General features: G+C 37.5%; 1 protein-coding gene across 1 annotated transcript in view; it reads left to right on the top strand.

Moving 5' to 3' along the window:
• The first annotated feature begins 3,058 nt into the window (after positions 1–3,058).
• LOC107754871 (rhomboid-related protein 3-like) overlaps positions 3,059–23,658 on the top strand; it is a 66,520-nt gene continuing 45,920 nt past the window's right edge. The window contains exons 1-2 of the mRNA XM_016571483.1: positions 3,059–3,323; positions 3,466–3,489. Coding sequence (XP_016426969.1) covers positions 3,228–3,323; positions 3,466–3,489 — 120 coding nt within the window. The 5' untranslated portion in view covers positions 3,059–3,227. The remainder of the gene's footprint in view (positions 3,324–3,465; positions 3,490–23,658) is intronic.

Genomic DNA, 23,658 nt, shown 5'->3' on the forward strand with positions numbered 1-23,658 from the left:
GTGCCATTCTGTGAACATAAGGACATGTTCTGTGAAGACCAGAGAGGTTAAAAGGTCTCCTAATGAATCTCAGTCTGGTTCTTGTCCTCTAGGTGGGGGAAAGTCAATCCAAAGAGCTTGTGATTGTGATTACTATCATGGATTTACATGTGATGGTCATGCTGTGCATCTCTTTGACCATCAATCTTGATTACTTGCCCCAAAAGTTGGTTGGTTAGTTGGTTAGTTAGGCTTGCTTCAGACTGGCTGGCGCTAGGATCTGATTTACGAACGTCCTGTTGTCTCATCCTGGGCCCCTTTGTGGAATTCGGCTCCTCATGTTTCAACCATGTTCTTGATCGAATCTTAAATTGTCTGATTCGCTCCGATACCCTACAACTGTCTGAAATTGCATATTGTCTATTAGCTATTACATTTGGTTTAAAACTTGAACATGCCAATATATATATTAGGGTTGCACAGTATCGGTATCGGGCCCGATACTGGTCTCCTGTACTCGTACTCGTTAAAATGCCCCGATACCAAACGCCGATACCACACAGCATGTGATAAGCGCCATATTCAAACAAAGAAACACCAACAACAGACAGCAGAAAGGAGTTATTTGGTTTGACTGTATCTATTTGATAAATGAAGTTAACCAACTAACATTATACATACCCTTTTGGTTTCTGTACCCAATATTTAAAAAATGTACAAATGCAATAAAAATATTGGTATCGGTACTCGGTATCGGCAAGTACCAAAAATAAAAGTATCGGTATCGGGCGAGTACTGGAAAAAGTGGTATCGGTGCATCCCTAATATATATATATATATAGCTGATATACCAACTAGCTTTCTGTTGGTCAACCCAATGCAAAATCAAACAAAATTTCAGATTGTGCAGATTCCTATTAAAATTACTCAATTTGACTGTGAAAATGCACCAAACAACAGTAAATGTGAATTAAATTTTAACAGTACCAGTAATTTATTTTTGCATAAAGGTGCGGTCCAGTGTTAATTTCACTGGTGAATAATAGTTTTTGTCAACAACGTTTTTTTCACCAATTAAATAATTAAATAAAAAACTTGAAATACAAAAACTATGATGAAAATCTATTGACATTTTTGTCAACAAATAAAAATGAGATGAAAATGTTACGGAGGGGTATTTGGAAAGAGATCCAATAAGAACTGGTTTCTTGCATGGTAGGGAAGTTAGATGCGCAAATTTGAATTGTAACATACTGATCTATACGGCAGGGCATAAGTTGGCATACATTTGCTCCATGTCTCATAAAATGTTCAAAAATGTCAATTTTTGAAGAGTAGACATATGTATAAATTTGAAAAAAGTTGATGATGCTAAGGAAAACTCAATTTGGTATGGTTTTATGTGCACACAGTCCAGAAGCCTCTATTGAATTGAGTCAAATACACACAAAATGATGTCAAATTGTTTGTTTTTGCTACTGTTCATACGAATACAGTTGGTTATGTATTAGATGAACGTATAACAGCTGGAAGAATATCAGATGGTTATCAGTATATTATATACATGTATTTAGGTCTTAAAGTGACATCAGCTAATAAACCTGCTGCTGTCTCTGTCATCAATGTTAATCAAACAAAAAAAGAAAATCATTCACTATGCTTGACTAAACAACTTAAGTAGTTTTAATAAGGATTCATCTATATTTAATAAAATCACTGGTCTTTTATTGAAAAGAAGACAATTTTCTTATTTCTTTATGAGAAGTGGTTTTTATTTAACTTTAAGATAAATAAAGACATATTATATTTCACAACAGTTAAATTGGTTTCTCTGTTGCATGTTCAAAACTTAATACCATGCATATAGGCCTATTAGATGTTTTCTGCATGACAAAAGCCTATCATAAGTTTGTAATTTTAGAAAATGTTTGATAATGCAAATTTTTACTAAACCCATTAGATTTTAGTGACTAAATCTACTACAGATATCTACTAAATCTACAAATTTAGTCAACTAAAATCTTATGACATTTAGTCGACTAAAACTGAAACAATTCAGATGAAATATGAATAAAAATAAACAGCATTTTATAGACTACGTTCATATTTAGTCAAAATATTTGCTGTTAAAATTAACAGTGGTGTCACAGTTATTGTTGTTCGGCAAATTTTGAAAAATCCAGTCGTTTTAATTAAATTTCCCATGAGGGTGACTTCTGTGTAAATTATTTTATAATCGGACCCACAGAACTCTTGCTCAGTTTCTTTTAAATTACCCTAGTCGCTGTAAATAGATGCAGGCCTACTTTATTGATCCAGAAAACAAATCCACTGGCAAAACCGCAGCAACATAAAAGACAAACTACACAAACGAACATGAGGAAATATATAATCCACGCGTATCCATGTTCATCTCCCATCATCACTCGAGACAAGCGCTTGTAAAAGCGCCCACATGACGACAATCAGTGAAAGGAGGCGGGTGCCTCTCATTTATCTCCCCGTGCTGTCTGCGCTTCGCTCGGTCACAGTGAACTTTGGCAAAGCGCTCTGTGGATGCTGGCGGGAGTCGCTCCTCTCGGGCGCTGCTGGCACGCACTGTGGATGCGAAACAACAGCAAGGTACAATGACGCACCACAAATTAACACTTACGCATTTCACACTGTTTTATTTTTAGTCTTGCCTGGTTTTACGTTGGTACGATTAACACGACAAGCCGCTGTTGTAAATAACCTGATCATTTCGCTTTATCGTGTTATCGCATTCTGTTTGGTGACATACCGGGTATTCAGTTTGAGCAAAATCACGCCAGGCACGACACTGGATGGTAATAATTTAATACGAAACACAAAATACCATAAAGGGATTTGAGAAAGAAACGTTTCTCTTGCAGGTGACTGTTTGAGGATGAAGCCAGACGCTACTGGGAAAGACAGCCGTGTTTAAAAAAATCTAACGCGAACTTATGTGTGACGTACTGTAGATTTACAGTGTCTTAAACATCCTGTAATGAAATATGGAAGCGAGGAGGAATTCCACATACCCCCTTAGTTTGGGATAAACTCACGTGCCATAGGATATGTGACAGAGCTGGAAAAATGCCAGTTTAGCTCTGCATGAAGTTTGGAGTTGTCAAAACCATATATGTGGATATATGTGGCGGAATATACTTGAACAAGACATCATGGCAGAACTTTATGAGAAGAGATAATCATTATTTGGGTGGATTGAGAGGGGCACAGGGGCTATGGTGAACTCATCCCCAGCGGTCGCTGCTCACGCAGAGGGTGAAGAGATCGAGGTGCTAGAGAGCACTGATGTCCTTCCTGTAGCTCCAGAGGACGTAAGTGACCATGATTTATGTTGTTGAAAAGCAGAAAAGAATAGAGATTAATTTTAGATTATTCATCTTTTTCTCAATTATATATATATGTTCATTCCTTTCTTCTACCTCTTTCCCTGTCTTACACAAATGCTTCTCTCAGCAATGGAAGTCTCTTTTTGACAAGGTAGGATTACTGCTCTTGTTCCTGACAGTTTCTTTTCTGTATGTTTGGGTTTGGTGTTGTGCAACTCTGTACATGTGCAGGCCATGCTTGTTTACTAATATGACAATAATAACTGATAAAATGGTTCTATAAAACACGAAAAAAGACACAAGAGTTAAATCATGAAAAAGTGATACAGTATTTCAGTTAGTGGTCATCCAATATTAGCCTATATATAATAGCATCGCTATGTTATGTACATAATACAACTGAATGAAAGCACAAGTGGATTATCTCTTTCAGTTTGTGAGTTTGAATTGAATCGCCAACATTCTACAGGTTTTGCATTTCAATTTGATGGAATGACTGGACGTGGAACTTGCTGAATCTCAATTTAAAGAAATGAAATACAGTGCACTTTAAATGCCCAAATGATGCACTTAATTGTGTAATGTTGGACACTTAATGAATTTAACTCTATCTCAGCTTTCCTTACTTGGCAGAGGGGGGTGGGTGCTTGGCTATCAGACCCCAATGCTGGATGACAAAATAGCCTTATAAAATTCTTACATGAGACAGACTACGTATTGTGTTTAGTGTGTTGTTTGGGACACAGTGTATGTATGTAAGTAAGGTCTATAATGTACTACGAATCATCAACAAGAATTGAAATTTAAAAGGCATTCTGTTAATTTCTGAAAAGTTCACAACCTTTGTACACTAACTTGCTGAAATTAAAATATATTTTATACAACGTTTACTCAAAATTCACAAATTTGAACAGAAATGGTATTGTCAAAATGGCCAGTAGACCAAAGCGAGGAAATAGACACTTCTGTTAAATGGCCAAGTGGACATGGTTATTGGCTGATGCTAATAATCTCAATATATTGGTCTGTGACTATTCTCAGGGGAAGGTGTGAATGTGTGATTTAAATACACATACAGTATCATGGTTACAGTTCTTAGTCTGGTCCACTCAGAATCCAGCATTGGGAGGGGTTAGTTAGTGGTTTGCAGGGAGACAAGAGAGCCGGGTGACAGACGGAGAGCGTTACCCCCTCTGCCCCTTCTTTCCCTTGCTCTCAGGCTTTCTCGCTGGCCCTGCACCTGCCTAACCCTGACCCCCACACATACTCCCCAGGGATAAAGACATGAAGGGGGCCCAAATGCAGAAGAGAGAGATGGATATCAATATGAAGGGAAAGAGAGATTTTAGGGTTAAGAGGGAGCCAGACATGAACAGAGAACGGGAGCTGTAAGGGTCCAGAAGGCTCGTGGCACACCCCCTCCGTCCCTGCTAGATTTGACAGGGGAGGGAGGGGGCTGCCACACAAGTGGGCCTCTCACTCCGCTCCCTTTATACAGCTGACACTCTGAGTCCCTCAAGTGGCCTGCTGTTTGTGGTTTAGTCCAGTGTTGGGGTCACTGCCCTGCAAGGCTGTAAATTGTGCATTGTGGGATCTAAAGGCCAGGAACACACTTCACTGACTGCAGATGTAACAGTCTAATGAAAAAGAGGAGGTGGAGCTGGGTTGTTAAATGACACAATGTTAGAGTACAAACAATCTATAATTCACACATACATATTCATATGCTCAAACCTGACTGCTGATGAAAAGCTGTTAGCATCAGATGATTGCATTCTTACCCTGTGGTGCAAGTGACAGCAAATGGCTTGTTTGTTTTTGACAACTTATTAGCTGACTGCATTCAAAAAAACAAATCCATAAACATGGAAAGCTGTTAAACCACTCATTGCAGATAGATAACAGTTCTCTTACAATAACAGAATGTTAACTTCTCTTCCCAGTTAAATTAAGTTTCATGACTGCAAAGTAGTAAATACAGTAATTCAGTTAACTGACATATTTAGTTTCTCAACTCACTCCCAATACTAATTATTTTAACTTTTTTTCCATAAATTAGGGTCTGACTTGGTTGATTATCTTTTTTACACGTTGTAAAATTCATGTTTTAAATGTGAGGAAAAATTTACGACAGTCTATTGAATTATTAAAAAAAAATAATGCATACCCGAGGTGGTAATGCTGTTGCCAGTTTTATCTATTTTTGTTCCGCCATGAAAATAGTTCCAAATGCTTGCCAAAGCTGAATTAACCGTTGTGTGTCTCTGAGCAACGCGCAGTAGATGGTGTTTTGTTCCTGAATGAAGCAGTGTTTTTGTACAAATCAGTTGAGAGAATTATTTAATGCACAAAACACAATTATTTGTAATCTACTGGTGTAACAGTGTTAAAAAAATCACTGAAAAAAATCTCCACCAAAAACAAGGACTGACAGCCATGTCCAGATCCCTGAAAACACAGACACGTAGCATTATACAAACATTAAAAAGTCCTAGTGCTGTTGGACTGTTATATCAGCGCTCTTGGATTACCTGTAAATCTGTTAAAATCATAAACTGTAACTTATCGAACCATAGTAAATAACAGCAGAACCCTTAAGTGATTACTAGTGCTTGTTGTTTGTTGTGTAACTTATCTGACTCACAGGAGATGTGAATTCTGCTGCTATTTACCATAAACTAGGTTTTAGATATGACCTTTGTGCTAGAATTTATTTCATTGTTTGGATTTGTTGCAGCTCACGAGGGTCTTAGAATTAATACGAGGGATAGAATTAACATGAATGGTTTCAGTGGGTACTTGCCTGTAATACCCCGAACATAAACCCAACACATACTGTAGCTACATTCCACAGATATTTAGCTTTACAATGTCCAAAGTCACCCAAAACAACTGCTGAAAATTTCGGAGCGCCATAAAACACAAGCAACTTCACTTAAACGGATCATGAACTGAGAAATCAAAATTCCTTTGATCTTTTGATATATAAGAGGTCATTGTGCTATACCAGGGGTGTCCAAACTACGGCCCGCGGATGAATTTTAAGCGGCCTGGACTAGCAGCTGTCTTAAATAGTCTCTATATATTATAGGCTATATGGCCCGCCACGCATAATTTATAAAATAGGCCTATGCAGTTTCAAAATGTCAACACAAGATGGCAGCATAGGTAGGTAGAAGCATCTGGCCCCCCAGTGTTTCCACATCGTCGAATCCGGCCCCCTTTAGGAAAAGTTTGGACACCCCTGTGCTCTATACATTCTGTAAGTTTCAGAACTCAAAATTTTCTTGTTAGTCTAAAAACAGCTTATATTGAAGCCAATCTGCCAAAATGACAGGTTTTGGAATGTGCCACTTTAGGTTGTAATAGTATTGCTAAGAACCGCCTCCGCAGAAGAAGATCAACGCCTGCTTCAACATATGCCTGTTTAGCCCCGCCCATCGATTTGCGCACATAGTACGTAAAAAAACATGAGTGGCTCTTTATTTTTAAAGAAGTGCCAGACCGCGTCAGATCTTGGTCCTTTGTTCACTTCTTTTGACCACGGATTCGTTTACAAACAAGGCACAATTTGTGCCGACTATATTGGATCCGATGTTGCTTGATATGAGTATTTATGTGTTTTTAACCTAAAACACAGCAGTGTTCATCTGTGAAGGATGTAGGCTGTCAAACATACACAACTAGTAGCCAGTCATACCAGTGAGTCTACAATCTACCACGCCTATTCAAACAGAGCGTTCAGATGAGGGGGGTCAAAAAAGGACAGAAAATAGCCTATTACTTCTAAATTTTTATGTTAACATTTTGATAACAAAAGTGTACCTCGGAGAACAGTACAAAAAATAGAAAAGTTCAAATTTAACTATGTTAAATTTGGGGTACATACTCCTTATATCCCCTTGTGAAAAAGAAGTGTTAAAATAAATAAAAAAGTTTTAAAAAAAAACTACATGCAGATAATACAGTATTATTGTAATTACAGGCCAATGTATTTAAAGAGAGTATACTTTCATATTCAAGTCACTTAGCAAACTTTTAAAAAGTGCACTGCAATAATGTAAAATTAAAAGTTTAAATCATTATGTTTTAATAATCTTTTGTAATGCTTTAAAGTAGTACACTTCATTTGATGTCTTGACTATTATACTAAATCAGTAATGATAGATCTGATCATTTAACTGACTTTATCTTTGAATTTTATTCAGCAAAATGAAAATCTTTTTTCAAGTCATTTTGGGACTCTGTGAACAACTATCACAAAACCAAAAATAAATAAATAAAATAAAATTGTGTACTCTACCATTTTTGGTTTATTTAAATTATGCAGCATAGTTATCATGGTCTAGAATTACTACTGATTGCAGTTAACATGCCATTAAGTTTCGAAAAACATGACATTGCACTTAAGTATATTCTTCTAAATTATAAGAAGTATATTTAAAGTGTACTTCTATTTCACAAGGGACATCTAAAATCTAACATCAAATGTGTAGTCTGTCTTGTTTCTCTGGTATTTTGAAGAGGCGGCCCATTAGTGTGCCGCTGCTCACCACCTGCTCCTTATCACTCATTCTATAAGCTGAGAGAGGTTTTGTCTATGAAAGGACGAAAGGAATAAAAAAAGAAAGCGACAGAGAAGGGGGCCATGTGCATATATGCAACCCGGTATGTCCCAGTGGCCAATTAACACATAACAATCACATACATTGTGTGCGTCCCTGAGCTCTTTGTGTTTCTTGACATTCAGTAATGAAAGTTTGCCAAATATCTCTATATGTGGCCTTGTTTCTGTTTTCAGGCACACGCAGCGAGTCATTGTCCAATATCTCTTGTTCTATTTTCAGTGTACTTTCCTCGTCTCTCCCTCGCTCTATAGTCTTTCTTCACAGCCCACTCTTTCTCTGACACTTTACTTCTCAGAGACTGTGATAATAAGAGGAATCTCCAACTTGCAAAGCCCGGAAAAAATAAAATAGACAGTTGCTAAAAATATCAGTTCAGTAGTACTCTCTGGAACGTGGAAGTGTGGAGTGTGGTAACATCCAGTGCAGAGGTCTTCTTTAAACTGTGTAAAGCGATTGTCAAAAAGCAAGGGAATGTGTTCTACTGGATGCACAGAACTGCTCTCTTTCAGACACGTCAGCAATGTTAGGCATGTTGGCAGTGGGGCAGGGGCGCCGTACGGAGGGTGGTGTCCTGCAGGGTTTAGCTCAAAGCCTAATTAAACACACCTGAAACAGGTAATCACGGTCTTACTAGGCAGATGAAAGGGTCTGTATTACTTACTATTGGGGAAAGCGTAATGGTCAACTTGGATCACGTGTGCCTTAATAACCAATCACATTACTGCCTTGATGTCATTGAATTGTTGTGCGACACTCAATCGCCATTTACGGATACCATAGGAATGAATGAGGACAGCCGTAAGCTGAATCCCACCAGTCGCAAAAAGTCAGTGACTTCTCTTATAAAATGGCATTTTTTCGGTGTAAACTCTAAAAATAGTTAAAAGTATAATTTAGTGTAAAACATGTTGAAGATTAGCCGATAGGCTGTTGATTCATTAAATGTGACCCTGTACCACAAAACCAGTCTTAAGTAGCATGGGTATATTTGTAGCAATAGCCAACAATACATTGTATGGGTCAAAATTATCCATTTTTTTAATGCCAAAAATCATTAGAATATTAAGTAAAGATCATGTTCCATGAAGATATTTTGTAAATTTCCTACCGTAAATATATCAAAACTTAATTTTTGATTAGTAATATGCATTGCTAAGGACTTCATTTGGATAACTTTAAAGGCAATTTTCTCAATATTTAGATGTTTTGCACTCTCAAATTCCAGATTTTCAAATAGTTGTATCTCAACCAAATATTGTCCTATCCAAACAAATCATACATCAATGGAAATATTTTTTTATTCAGGTTTCAGATGATGTATAAATCTCAATTTCGAAAAATTGACCCTTATGACTGGTTTTGTGGTCCATGGTCACAAATGATAAGCTGTTTCCTCTAAAAAGCTGTTTATTCAGCCTCTCCTCCATTGACATCCATAAAAAAAAAAAAACGGCCTCTGGTCTCCTTTCCCATGTACTACCAAAGTGGAAGCGTTAACGTTAGCCGTTACGCTTTTTTGGCTAAAGGTTGCAGGCTTGCCTTCTAGTGACTTTGTACTAGATTTGAAACTTCCAGGCAGGCGTGTTGAGGCAAGTTGGAGCTAAACTCTGCAAGACCCCGTCCCCTCCAGGACTGAGTTTGGTGATCCCTGGTCTAGGGAGATTGCATAGCTGTGTCCTTGATTTGATGCACCTTTTAATACTGAATAAAGCTTATATATTTAGATAACATTTGTCTAGATAAATTGATAGATGGATAGATATATACTGTATACTATCAAATAAAGGCACTATGTAACTTTACAAGTTTAAATGTGAAAATACATAGATTTTATTTTCATTTTGTAAAAATTTCATTTTGTCAACAAGAGCACCTGAACATATGAATCCTTACTCTTTGTTCAAATTACAGACAATGTAAACTGCATGGCCCGAAATTATTTTCTTAATTCAAGAATACATACCAGACAGGCACACAATGTCCCTAGACACAGGGTGTTCGTGGGGTCAAACAGAATCTCACAGATAGATGTGTAGCTTGAGTGTTGATGTATCAGTATCGTTAGTGGGATCATTGGACCAAGAAAGCTGCAAACATTCAAAAATGCATCTTTGATGTGGTAATTAAGGGGCAAGGAGTGAACTGTGCCATCTCTGGTCCTTCAGTCTTGAATCCAGAATAAATTAAAAAAAAAGAATGATGAAGAAACAGAGAGACTGGGTGTGAGGGTATCATGGGATACATGTTTGACAGCTGTGTGTCCAAAATAAAGAACCTTGCTTGCTTTCATGCTCTATTGTTCTCATCACTTTGGCTGAAAATTGAGCTCACAGCCCACCTGCTGTCTGGCCAACACACAGCTATCTCTCTCACTCTCACATATACACAGTATGTGATCAGCATCTGCTCATCAGTGGGGGTGGTGACAGTCTAGTGGTCAGAGATGGAGGTTTCAGGTTAAATCTCAGGTAGGGGAAACCCATGAGTCACTGAGATTTCTCATAAGTGAGTCCTTCAGTAAAACACTCCATGTTCCTCCAGGAAAGCTGTCCCTGCAGTTAGTGTGTCCTTTAAAAAAAAAGAAAAAAAAAAGATGGAAGACAGTGGACGTAAATAGGTTATGTGTGCCTTCATGTCATGGCAGAAAAACGCATATTCTCAAATTCACTTAATTCAAATTTAAGTTATTTGGTAAGCTTAACTTAAATTTACTCATTTCTGACGTGATGAACCACAAGTGTGTCGCAGACCATGGTATTTCCTTCTCACACACTGCACGCAAAAACAAAGCATACAGCACGACTTGTGTAGTCTGATTCATTAACAAATGATTTATGTGTTGGTTCTAACAATGAAAAACTCACAATCTCAGCAGTTACTGGTTTGAATCCATCTACAAGTTCCATGTCACTGCATAATTACTGTAATGTAAGCACTGGGCTGATCTTACTTGCTGTGCTATGAAGAACCCAACAATATATTCTTACTTTATCCTTTTTTATATATATCTTACCATAATCCTTATTTAAAAGAATTGAAATTGGTAAGTAATGTAATAATATTAGAAGGAAAATAGGGGGGGTTAAGTTAATTAAATGTACACCACCATTCATAAGTTTTAAATTTACACTTTTATTCTAATCCTGTGAAGCAGTCCGTGGTGTTGTGTGACATGCGAGTCGTGACTTTATGTATCACTATAGCAGTTTTAGGGTGTTTGACAGGAGATACTCAGATTTCAGTGCTTCTATGTAGTTGATGTGATCAGACACTGAAGCTTTTCACATTTTTAAGATTAAAAAGCTACTATTACCACAGCTAAAGTTTCAGCCACGGAAACGTTTCCACCACTGGTGAAGGATTTTCTGTGTGTCTTACAGTATGTGTTTGAATTTATTATCTGAGAGCATGTGTCTGCATACATGTGAAAATGAAACTTGTATACACTGCAGACACATTCCAGCATGTCAGAACATATTGCCATTTTCAAGAAATGTCTTTTCTAACAGGTTGAATGTTGATAAAAGCTTACCAACCCTTTTTTATTATAATTTTTTTTTTGGCTTCACTTGAGACAATCCTACCAGGCCTGCTTATTGTCATTTAATCTAACTCGATTGGTTGACTGGTTCATTCCTGAGACAGAAATTATTTTCATGTACTCTATATATAATTACATTTTGTAACTTTAGAACTTGATTTACTCGCCAGAGCCAAGTTTCAGGTGCAGAGAAAGATTTCATGATTTATAATGATTTTAATGTTTTTATTCCCTGTGATTGAGCAATACATGAAGTTGGTAGATGAAAGTGGTGGCTTCAATATCTTCAATATCGCATATCTCTAATCTAACTTTGTAAGTGGTCTCTGTATATTACTCTCAGCTCTTGCTATGTGTTCTGTCTTCTGGTTTTGATGTTTATCTGTTTCTGTTCCTTAATCCTGACTTGTAAAGTGACCTTGGGTTTTGGAAAGGCGCTATATAAATAAAAATTATTATTATTATTATTAATATAGAAGTGGCAGCACCAGCCTACTTCAAGGCTGCTAGCAACAAACTTTAAATGATGGTATCAGGAGACTTAATGAAACCTGACTTCCATTTTTTAGCAGAACTAATGTGAACTGATATGATCTGCATCACCTACTCACTATGAAGGGAGCAGCAAATCCCAGAATACTTCAGGGAAACATTCCCTGTCCCTGAGAAGTGCACAGTTAATTGGCTTTAGATGATCATGTCACCCAAAGTCAAATCTACTACATATCCGTTTTTATGTTGGTGCTGGACATTCAAGTCAATATTCTTACAGTGTTTCTGAAGTGTGTTAGTCTTTTTTATAGCTGGAGGAACTGTCAATCTTTTATTGATTCAGAGCTTTGCTATGCATGAATTCTGTGGTTATCCATCCTTCATCCGTTTGCGGTCAAATGTTGGTTTCAGGCCTCTAAATCCATAAGCTTAAACATTAGCTTTTCGTTTGACTTCATGAGGCAGCAGCTGCCTTGTGTCTGTGTCGTGTTGTCTGTGCATGTGCCTGAGGTACATGTACATGTAATCTGAATAGGTATGATTTTATGATTTTATTTTTAAATCTCTTAAAGTATCTTCCCTCTGTAAATCTGTAAGAGTGTCTATCTCTAAGCATGGGTGTCCCATCTGTCTTTATGCTCAATTACAGGCCAATAATCCTGATTCATGACTTAATTAGAAGACTTCAGTCTTTAGAGTGTGTAGTGTGGAGCCTTTCTGTCGTCATACAAATTAAGGATTTGAAGATTTGAAACACTGCGGTAAGCCGCAGTATATAAGATTATTTTTGGTTCTGGGGTATTTTGGCATCTTCATATACACTAATGTTGATAAACAAGCAGTTCTTGTTAGCTCGGGTTGTGTGTACCTGAAACATTGAGTAGGCATACCCTCCTGATCTGATATGAAGATCACATCCTTGTTTATGCCTCATTAAAAAAACAGGCCTGTTTGTCCCTGTTTTGTATCCTGTAGGATTGCAGTAAAACTATATAGTTGTGCAAATGCTGAAGAAAATTTTCTTCCAATAAAAGTGATGCTAGGTTGTGCAAAATTTGTCAGTTCAAGTGTTCTGGGAGGTCACCAAAGCATTGCAATGTGGTGGCTATGATGTTAACACAGTGCATGTAAATTTGAAAATTTCTTTTGTGTTTAGAAGCTTTCTTGCAATAAGTAGTTTTCTGTTCAATTACAGTTTGTATGCCCCATATATAAAGGATTTACCTATAACTCTGGGCACTTTTTTTCCCTTCGTAATTGTCAAGTGTTTTCACATTCTTGCTTTAATAATGTAATTCTGCCATTTATTTTTTATTTTTTATCTTGAATTATATATTATGTTTATTATGTATTAAGTAATTTAATGATGGAAATTAACATTTTTTAAATAAAATGGCTGACTATAACTACCATTTTATATAACATACACATAATTAAATAATATTTTAGTACTTTTTAAATAATTTAAAGGGGACATCGGATGCCCATTTTCCACATATGATTCTTTAGGGTCTTCATGTAAAAGTCTATAACGTACTATGGTTAAAATTTCTCAATAAACAACACCCTTTTTACCTTGTCAAAATCAGCTCTGTTAACAGTGACCCATTTTGGTGCATGCCCCTTTAAATGATAATGAGCTACTGCTCACCCACCCCTCTCTTCCGTTAAAGTCACCGTTCTTATTCATGCAGTTATAACCGTTTAAAAACTATTTAAAATACATTTGTAAATGACTTATTAGTCATTAACAAACACCTTTATAAACCTTCTACAAAGGCAACCTTAATGTAGTGTAGTGGACACGACAAAACTAATAGAAAATAAATCAAAAATAAATAGAACGAGGCAGTAGTTTACTGTCGGGGATTTGTCGGGTCATGCCGTGCCACATCCAGTGTAGACAGCATCACTGATTATAATGAGTTCTACAATATTTTGTCAAGCCGTGCCGCTCGCGTCCGGTGTAGACACGGTATGAGACTTTAGCCTCATTTGTCGTGGAACTTGCAAACTAGCCCTTTATTTGGAAAGGCAATTTGCAAAGATTCATAAAAAAACGTATACTCGCTTCTTCAGGTGGTAAAGCTACCCATCCATCCTTCAGGAACAACTTTTTAGCACAACCTGCTTTGTACTGACCCTCGTTTACAAAGCAGTCTGGTGTAAAATGATTGGTGCAAACAAATGCATTTAGGTAGATCGGGAGGCACATTCCATTCAAAAGCAAAAGTAATCCTCTGCGTCTTCAGTGGCTCAGATTTCGGGAGTAAATGATGACTGCTATGTACATCCAACAACAAAGCACCTCAATCGCTTAAGAGACATTCTTGTCTACACCTGCTCCAGCGTCGAAACAATGGCGGACTGTTTACAGCTCACTCAGGGCGGGTCTATGCTAAAACGGCAGTGTTCGTCAACAGTCGTGGGAGGGGCCTGGGCACTTTGCCAAGAATCTGTGAACGGCTTGTTCTGAGAAAGTGCTTATGATTTGTGGGGATTAAAAAAAACGCACTGGGTGGATTTTTATCATTTTAGGGTGGTTGTGTACACACACTGCCAACACACATTTAAGTTCACCATGTAAACCTTAACACCATGTAAAAGTGCATTTTGCATCTGATGTGCCCTTTAACAGAATTACAGCTTGATTGGAAAATGACACATTAATTATATGGTCTGTCTATTTCAGCTCTGTATTTATATTATCATAGTTAAATTAATATAATAATTAATAATAATTTTTGATGGTTTTGCAAAGGGAAGTCTGGGACAAGGCTACAAAGGGTATAAAATGATGGCATTTATGTTATGTGTTAGTTTTAATAAAACAAGCAAAAAAGGGACATAAAAGGAAGAAACGCCCATATTAGACAGGGAGATCGAATAATAAAGAGAGAATCTCAAAAATATCGATGAAAAAAAAATAATCAAGGGAGAGAGAGAGAGAAAGTAAGAGAGAGACTAAATGTAAGAAAAAGAAAGGCAGAAAAGAGAAAAAGAGAAGGTCTGACCTCTGGGGATTACAGCAATAGGATTATGGCACAGATAGAGAATGGAGAGTGATCTCTGCTCCCACGACCTCCACATGGCAGCCCGCTGGATGACTGAAGCAGAAAGCAGAAACACAAGTGAGCCAATACCAAACAAAAGCCCTTTGGCCTTAACAGAACTGAACAATTTCTTCAAAAGAGAGATTTTTTTTCTCTTTATTGCAGAGCTTTTTTTTAACACTCTGGAGCCTTATAGGAATGACAATAACATGGAGGGCCAGTGATGGGTTCTTTTGGGCCCAGATGGCAACCTTGAAAATGTCTCAGACAGTGACCTCCTGGTCCCATGGCCCTCTACAACGTAACTCCCTCTGCTGAATATAGAGATGAATCCGAGACCCCTGTGAGTCACTGCTGGGCTGGTCCCCCTCTATTAGAGACCATAAATCTCTATGGAGAAAGACACTGATTCTTTTTAGGCTGAAGGTCAACCCAGGGTGGGCTGAAGAAGAAAAAAAGAGTGAATGAAGATCAAGACAGTGAAAAACTGTTGCTCTTTTCTTTTGCTTACTGTGATGAGTGCCTTTTGTCAGGGTTTATGGTGAGTGACTGCAGTATTGAGGATGAATGGTGCAATCAATTACATTTTCACTTAAGTTTGTATGAGCTTTAAAAACAGGAGCGGCCTGGACTGCTATAACATAACTCTTTCTCGACCCTCCCAGTATGGCAAGCTGTTTTGACTTTTATTCCTTCACAGGATATGAATTCTTGATATCAACAATTCAATTTTCACTTGTTAAAATGCTAATTCTTGATATCAGGAATTCAATTTCAACTAGTAAAAATTATAATTCTTGATATCTGTAATTGTATTTTCACTAGTTAAATGTCACCATAGGCTGCCATTCAAATTTAATTGTTTATATCAAGAATTGATTTCTTACTACTTGAAATTACAATTTCATATATCAGAAATACAATTCTTACTAGTAAAAACCTTTATTTTTGATATCAGTAATCACATGGTTACTAGTACAGACGTCTATTCTTGATATCAACAATTGAATTGCTACTAGTAAAAATGTATGGCAAGCCGTTTTGACTTTTATTCCTTCATAGAATATGAATTCTTGATATCAACAATTAAATTTTTACTAGTTAAAATGTTAATTCTTGATATCAGAAATTAGATTTATACTATTGGCTATTTTTGATATCAGCAATTACATTTCCACTAGTAACAATGTTAATTTTTGATATCAACAATTTAATTCTTGATATCAGGAATTACATTTCCACCAACTTCGCACTGTGGACATACGGATCCACGTTCACAGTGGGCGAAGCGGAGGATGATAGCAGCCTCGTCCAGCCACACTGCACAGACGTTGCACAGCCAGACCCAGAGCACAGCCCACCAACACCGCTCACTATGGAGACGACAACGCCAGAGCCCCCCGCAGACGGGGAGCTTCCGCCCGCCGTGAGAACGGAGCCTGTGATGACAGCGCCCACTAACGCCCCGGAGTCAAAGCCCCTATGTGAGTCTGACCAGGGGTGTGAGCCGGCAACAGCCGTCCCTGTGGGAATTTTGGTGGATATTGATTCTGGGGAGGACTGGCTCATTAACTGGGACATGGAAATACTGCTTCCCACCCTGATATCGCTACACTTTCTTCATCATCGCTGGTTTTAGACAGTACAAAGACTGATTCTTCACCCGATATGAACTGTGAATTATTATCATCTGTGATCCCTACCAACCTCACTCTCCTACCTCCACTACGGATCCCAGCCAGTCCTCCAGCCCTCCCTCAGCTGGATGCCTGCAGCCCTTTGTCTTCCCTTGTGATGCCTTGCAGTGACGTAAAGCCTCAGGTCATGCAATCACCAGCCTCGCCTGAGTCAGTGGATTATTTGGCTAAACCTCTGATCCCTTCCCTGCACCTTGGCCCGTCGACCTGTCGGCTACGCCTTGGCTCCTCCCTCTCTCGGCTCCACCAGAGACCCTCGGCCTTACGACTCCACCGGGTTCCCTTGTCCCTCCGGCTCCACCTTGGTCAGTCGTCACTCTGCCTGTGCCACGGACTTGCGAGCCCTCCGCTGTGCTCTGTATCTCCACCCCTATGGCTTCAACAGGCTCCTCCTTCCCCCCCGGCTCCGCCTCAGTCCTCGGGCAATCAGGCTCCACCTCGGACACTCATCGCCACGGCTACACCTAGGTCTTCAGTGCCAGTGGTGTCGCTTGGTTCCATCAGCTCTCCGTCGTTGCCCTGGGATCCCCTGACATCGGCTCTGTCTCCTTCAGTCGTCCCGCGGAAGTCGTCGGCCACACGAACACCTTGGCTCCTCCCTCCATCGACTCTGCCGTGAACTGTCATCCTTGCTGCGCTCTGGGTCTGCAACACCTGGCCACTCCTCCCATCATCGCCCCCATGGTTGCTCCCACCATCTGTGCCTCCATGGAGTCTCTGCCTATCTGCCTGCCTGTTCTCAACAGCCCTCTGCCTGTTCCTCCTCTCCAGCACTTCTCCAGCTCCTCGCCCTCCTCCAAAGCCCCCACCATCCCTCCCTTACCTCTTCATTTACGGCACGAGCAGGTAGTAAAATACTAAACAGTGATTGTTTTTTGTTGATGCGATCAACCCGAGTTTTCTTCCTTCTGCCGAACTGGTTCTTCTCCCTTTTCACATCACATTTCACATCGGAAAAGCACTTATTTTCTATAAAAATGAAGGAAATAATCGAAAAGTGGAAAATAATGTGCCTCACGTGCGGTTGTTTAGCTATTGGTTAAGGTTAGGTGTAGGGAGGGCTTTACTGTCCCAAAGCAGTATCCATTTAATCATTTTAATAAAAAATATAATTTACACTCAATACGTTGTTATTGCATACTACTCTTTTATGTACTACAATACAGAGGTGCAGATATCGGCCATTAGGCTATTTGCACTAAACAGCATCTAACTACTATTATTGCAAATATTTTAAATTGGCCTAGTGTTAGAATTAGAATCTATCGCTATTTGCACTTGGTTTAAATGGCATATCATTAAAAAATATGCTATTTTCACTTTAAGCCTAGTATGTTTCTTCAGTTTTATTGAAAATAAATGCAATAAATGCGTATAACTGTAGTGTACTGACAATTATTTTTATATTATTCGTGTACATAGAAATATGTAAATGCTCACAGATCAGTACATGTTTTTTTTTTACATCTACCCCAATAAAAGACATTTGTCAAAGTTTCCAGACATGATTAGGCTAAATATGGTGCTGTACATTTAAAATGAAGACACCATTTTATTTAGATAACATATGGTCTCTATTCCGTTCTATTTCGTGTTGTTTTGCCAAAACAACACTTAATTATAAAAGGAATAGTATAGAGACACATATTTCCGAAACAGAAAAAGGTTACAAATAACGCATTCATTAATTATTTTATGACATAAATGTTGTTAGGTCTTAAGTAAACACATTTATAGTTGTAAAGTAAAACAACAACAATAACAATAATAATAATAATAATAATAATAATAATAATAAACAATGAACCAGATGAGCAAGATTACATAATTCTTATTAAATTGTTGTCTCCACTCCGAACCCGCTACAATTGATAGAGACTGTTGCATATTTCATTCAAATATTATGTTTTAAGCAGAAAAGTTTATGTTTTGTCAGAAGAGTTAGTGTATCAGTGCAGTGTCATATTTAACGTAACATTGAAATGGCTGAGACGGGTATGAACAAGAGTTTCAATTATCATTCATCGTGTTCAATGTAGGCCCAATACTTCAAGAACTGGACAACATATTATATAAAAATAATGCAAGTTAGCATATTATAGTGTGTATCATGTCATATTTTACCCACCATTTTGGTCCCATTGGTCAAGAAAATCCGAGCCGAATTAGGCAGAGAGTGCAAATACAGTAGTTCGGCTCATCATATGAGAACGTGTCGGTGTACATAATAATACAGCAAAATTTACAGTAAAAAAAACAATAGCATTGCATTATAACGCACCCTGTAACGATAGAGGCGTGCTTTATTAAAAAGAGCGTAGTCAGGACAGGCAGGGTCAGATACCAGCAAACAATAACATCCAAGGCACAGACAAAAGAGTAATCCACTGATGATGAGATCTGATGAAAGACAGGTGATTGCAATTGATGATGTGTCCAGGCAGAGGATTATGGGAAATGGAGTCCAGGGTGAGTGGTAAAGGGTACAGCAGTGGTTCTCAAACTGGGGTACGTGTACCCCTGGGGGTACGTGAGATGACGGTGAGGGGTACGCGAACAAAATTCTGAGTTTTGGCATTCATTTAATACCCCAACTTAAAGCAACATTAAAACCGAATGTATTTCTGACAAGCAAAATGCCGCTTCTAATGTAAAAACAGGAAAATGGGGGTGCCGTAAACGGTCAAATACATGATATCCAATCAGCTTACCTCATTTTGATAGGATGGCCGCTGAATATGCTGCTTTAGCAAATCGCTGAATGAATGAATGAATGAATGAATGACGCTCATTAACTGTACGTTCACACCGCCGCCATCGAGAGTGTCAAAAATCGCTCTGGCCGCCTTGCCAACAACCCTGTATAAAGATTCGTGAACGCTCTGACGCTCTGACGTAGATCGAATGCTTATCTTGTATTTAAAGGGGTCGCAAAGCAAACACGCTTGTTGATCTTGTGCAGACTGACCACAAGGAGGGTAACGTTATAAGTTAACCTCATTAAATATTGTTGTGGACGAAGTATTAAGATCCTTTACCTCATAATGTATAAAGCACTAATACCACACTGTAAAAATACTCTGATACAAGTAAAAGTCCTGCATTGAAAATGTTACTTAAGTAAGTATAATCAGGTATAAACATTACTTAATGTAAGTATAATCAGGAAAATTGATTTAAAGGTTTAAAAGTGAACTGGGACTATTACACTATTATTTATTATATCATTAGATTATTATTCCTATAAGTTAATGCACATCAGCAACTCACCAGGAACACCAACAATCTCACCTTGGTCCACGCATCATTTTTTTTAATGTCCCTGTACGCAAACAGGGACATGTCATAGATTATTGGGAAACCTGCCACAGCAATCAACCTCTCCTCTATTTTGCTTGGGAACTAATGTGGTCGGAACCAAAGTTTACAGGACTGCGTTTTCTGGAATCCTCTCAAGCGGTGGACTTCTACGTTCCGATTGGTTGCCGCCAGATGCCGCCGAACCGCGTCATAGCTCATTACCATAAAGTTGACCTGATTTCAACTCTCCTCGACGCCCTCAACGTCCAAGTCGCGCCACGCCGCTGCTCGACGCCGGCCCACATTGAAAATGAATGACTTCCGGCCACTTTGACGCTCTTGACGGCGGCGGTGTGAACGCACGGTAAGACAGCGACTTGCCGCCACCTATTGGCTGTTTTATTTTTAAATCTACAAGTATCACTTCGATTTGCCATCATTTATTGCTTTATTTATTATATTAATAATACACTTAATGAAATGTTAAGAATATGACATAAAACATGACATACAATTAATAAGGATAGAAAATATTTGCCTTTATAAAGGTAAAAAATGCACCTGTAAATCAATTTAAGGGGGCAAGGTGACTGCGGTCTAAGTGGAAGAGAGGGGGTACGCAGAAGAATGTTAAATGCCCAAGGGGGTACGCCGCTGTAAAAAGTTTGAGAACCACTGGGGTACAGGACGGGGTGCCCTCTAGCGGAGCTTATGGGCACTCCAGCTAGAGATCGTGACACACCCGCCTTTAATCAAGGAGAAATGCCAGCACGAATTTGGGCACGCAGCATAACGACTGAATCTGTATTATTATTACCATGTAAATCGAATGATTTAAAAAATGTCCAGCAAAACTTTCAAACTTTGTTTGACGCATTATTATCTGTTTTTACCTAATTTGTTAGTAAAAGCTAATACTTACAAAAAGATTTTATTTTTCATTTTGGTTGTATTTTTTTATTTGATGCATTAGAAGAACGTGTAATGAAACCAAAAATAAACATGAAAAAGTGACATGAGGTTATTTTTTTATGTTCATGACAATGATAAAATTGATAGCTAAATGAATGTCTTGTTCATTTTTTCCTTTAATTATCCGAAGGACCTGGTGGCCAATAAAAAAGAAATAGGATGAAACTACTTTTTTTAAACAATTAAAAAATGTGGATTATTTTTATGTTTCATTGACTAAACGATTAAATAAAGGAGGAGCCGTTTCTGTAAGTGGATGTTCCTCCGCCATCTTTGGCCAATGCTTATGCTAAAACGAGGATTGTGGGAAAACCAGATCTCATTAATATTCATGAACTCATTACCATAGCTATTCTTACCTGTAAATATGGCATTTCTAGATATCTGTAAAAGTATTTTTACTAGTTAAAATATTATTGATGATATCAGTAATTCTATTTTCACTAGTTGCAAGGGCAATTTCAGATATCAACTGCCTTTGTTCATATCAATAATTACCTTGTTATTAGTAAAATGTTACTAGTTGAAATGTTAATTCTTGATATCTGTAAATGTATTTCAACATGTTACATTTGTTATTTCTGATATCTGAAAATGTATTTCTGATATCAATATAATTTCTGTTATCTAAAATGTCTTTCTTACTAGTAACAATCGCATTCATGATATCAGAAATTAACATTGTCACTAGTGACAATCGAATTATTGATATCAAAAATGAACATTTTAACTAGTAGCAATTAAATTGTTGATATCAAGAATAGACATCTGTAGTAGTAACCACATGATTACTGATATCAAAAACAAAGGTTTTTACTAGTAAGAATTGTATTTCTGATATGTGAAATTGAAATTTCAACTAGTAAGAAATCAATTCTTGATATCAACAATTGATTTTGAATGGCAGCCTATGGTGACATTTAACTAGTGAAAATACAATTGCAGATATCAAGAATTATAATTTTTACTAGTTGATATTTAATTCCTGATATCAAGAATTAGCATTTTAACTAGTGAAAATTGAATTGTTGATATCAAGAATTATGTGGCCCTAATACCTGTGTACTTACATAGTAACTAGATGTGTACATAGTTTGTAACCACAGTGTAAGTACACATTGGTACATAGTATCTACAGCTGTAATGTTGTGTAACTACACATATGTAACAACCCACTGAATGGTATGTGTAAATACAAATGTTTAACAGGGAGCACGCCACGGAGGCAGCCATCAGCGTCAGCGCCATCTTGCATTATGTTAGACATTAAACATAAAAAACAGAAATGTGTAGGAAAAAAATATCATTTTAGTAGCAATATTGCATTAATAAGATATTTTTTGAGTGGCTAATCCCACTCCTACTTCTAATCCTAACAAAAACCATTCTTAAAATTATGTACAATATAAAGAAAAACATGACAGACAGACAAGTTGCAATCATAATAATTTATTCATTTCAAAACTATCAGAAGTGGCACCAAAAGATGCGTTTCAGTCGCAATTCTCTGTGTTAGAATTTTGTGAGGTAGAGAGTAGAATGTAAGTTGTTAATAGCTAAAAATCTTATACCAGTCCACTCCATGAAAGCATGCATTTCTCAATCATTTGCACATCACCCTAAAAACGGCATGTCTCTATTTGTGACGACTCTGGTGAGACCATAGATATATATATTTATATAAAAAATGTATTTTATATGTCTGTTGGTGAGAGCCAATGAGCGTTTGATAACACTGTTGTAAATGCTGTCAAGAAGCTTCTTGATGCTGCAATTTTTTTAATTTGTAATGAGTGCACAATTTGACGATTACAGTAACTGCTGAGGATAGAGATGACAATTGGTGAATAGGCTTGAATTTAAGTCTGTTCCTCGCAATCATATAGATTTTGAAGTTTTGGATTACAGCGCGCAAATAAAATGTTTCTTTTGTGATTCTGTGTTGCGTATTTGGTGTACTTTACAGTTGTGCCTTTACAGCTCGTACTGCAGTTAATCTGCCAAAAAAACATCTGCTTGGTTTTTGATTATGTTTATCGTGCTGAAATCATGTGTCTTAAAGCCATATCAGTTTAAACTTCTTATATACGGTTTTCTGAGTGCACACATCCGAAGCACGCGCACAGAAAGCGGCTGTCACATGGCACGTGAGTACTAAACTAAGTTCTCTTTCATGTATTATTGCGCTTAAACTGTCTAACACACACGTTTATGTAAAAAAACACATGCATAAGTTACAAAAACAAAGTGGGTTATGTCTGAGAAATATATTGCATGTTTATATTAGGTCTGTGTATTAAGTGACAGCAGCGTATTATACAATTCCTATACTGTCTACACTGTTAATATGACCCAAACAAAAAATAAAAACAGAATATCAATCACTGCACTAAACTGAAAAATTCTATAGATTTAATAAGAAGAAATTTCTCACTTGAATGTAGTGTTAATTTCATTAACGAAGACTATGACGAAAAATGTTTGTTGACGGGCTTTTTTCCCATGACTAAAATGAGACTAAGACGAGATGACAATAAGGTCAATAAACGATAACTAAGACTATATCAACATGCAATTTCGTTGACGAAATAATACGAGACTAAAATGTATTCAAAAAGATAAAAACTTTACCAAAAA

The sequence above is a fragment of the Sinocyclocheilus rhinocerous genome, unplaced genomic scaffold (assembly GCF_001515625.1).
Source record: "Sinocyclocheilus rhinocerous isolate Xijiao unplaced genomic scaffold, SAMN03320098_v1.1 scaffold4035, whole genome shotgun sequence".
Taxonomy (NCBI): Eukaryota; Metazoa; Chordata; class Actinopteri; order Cypriniformes; family Cyprinidae; genus Sinocyclocheilus; species Sinocyclocheilus rhinocerous.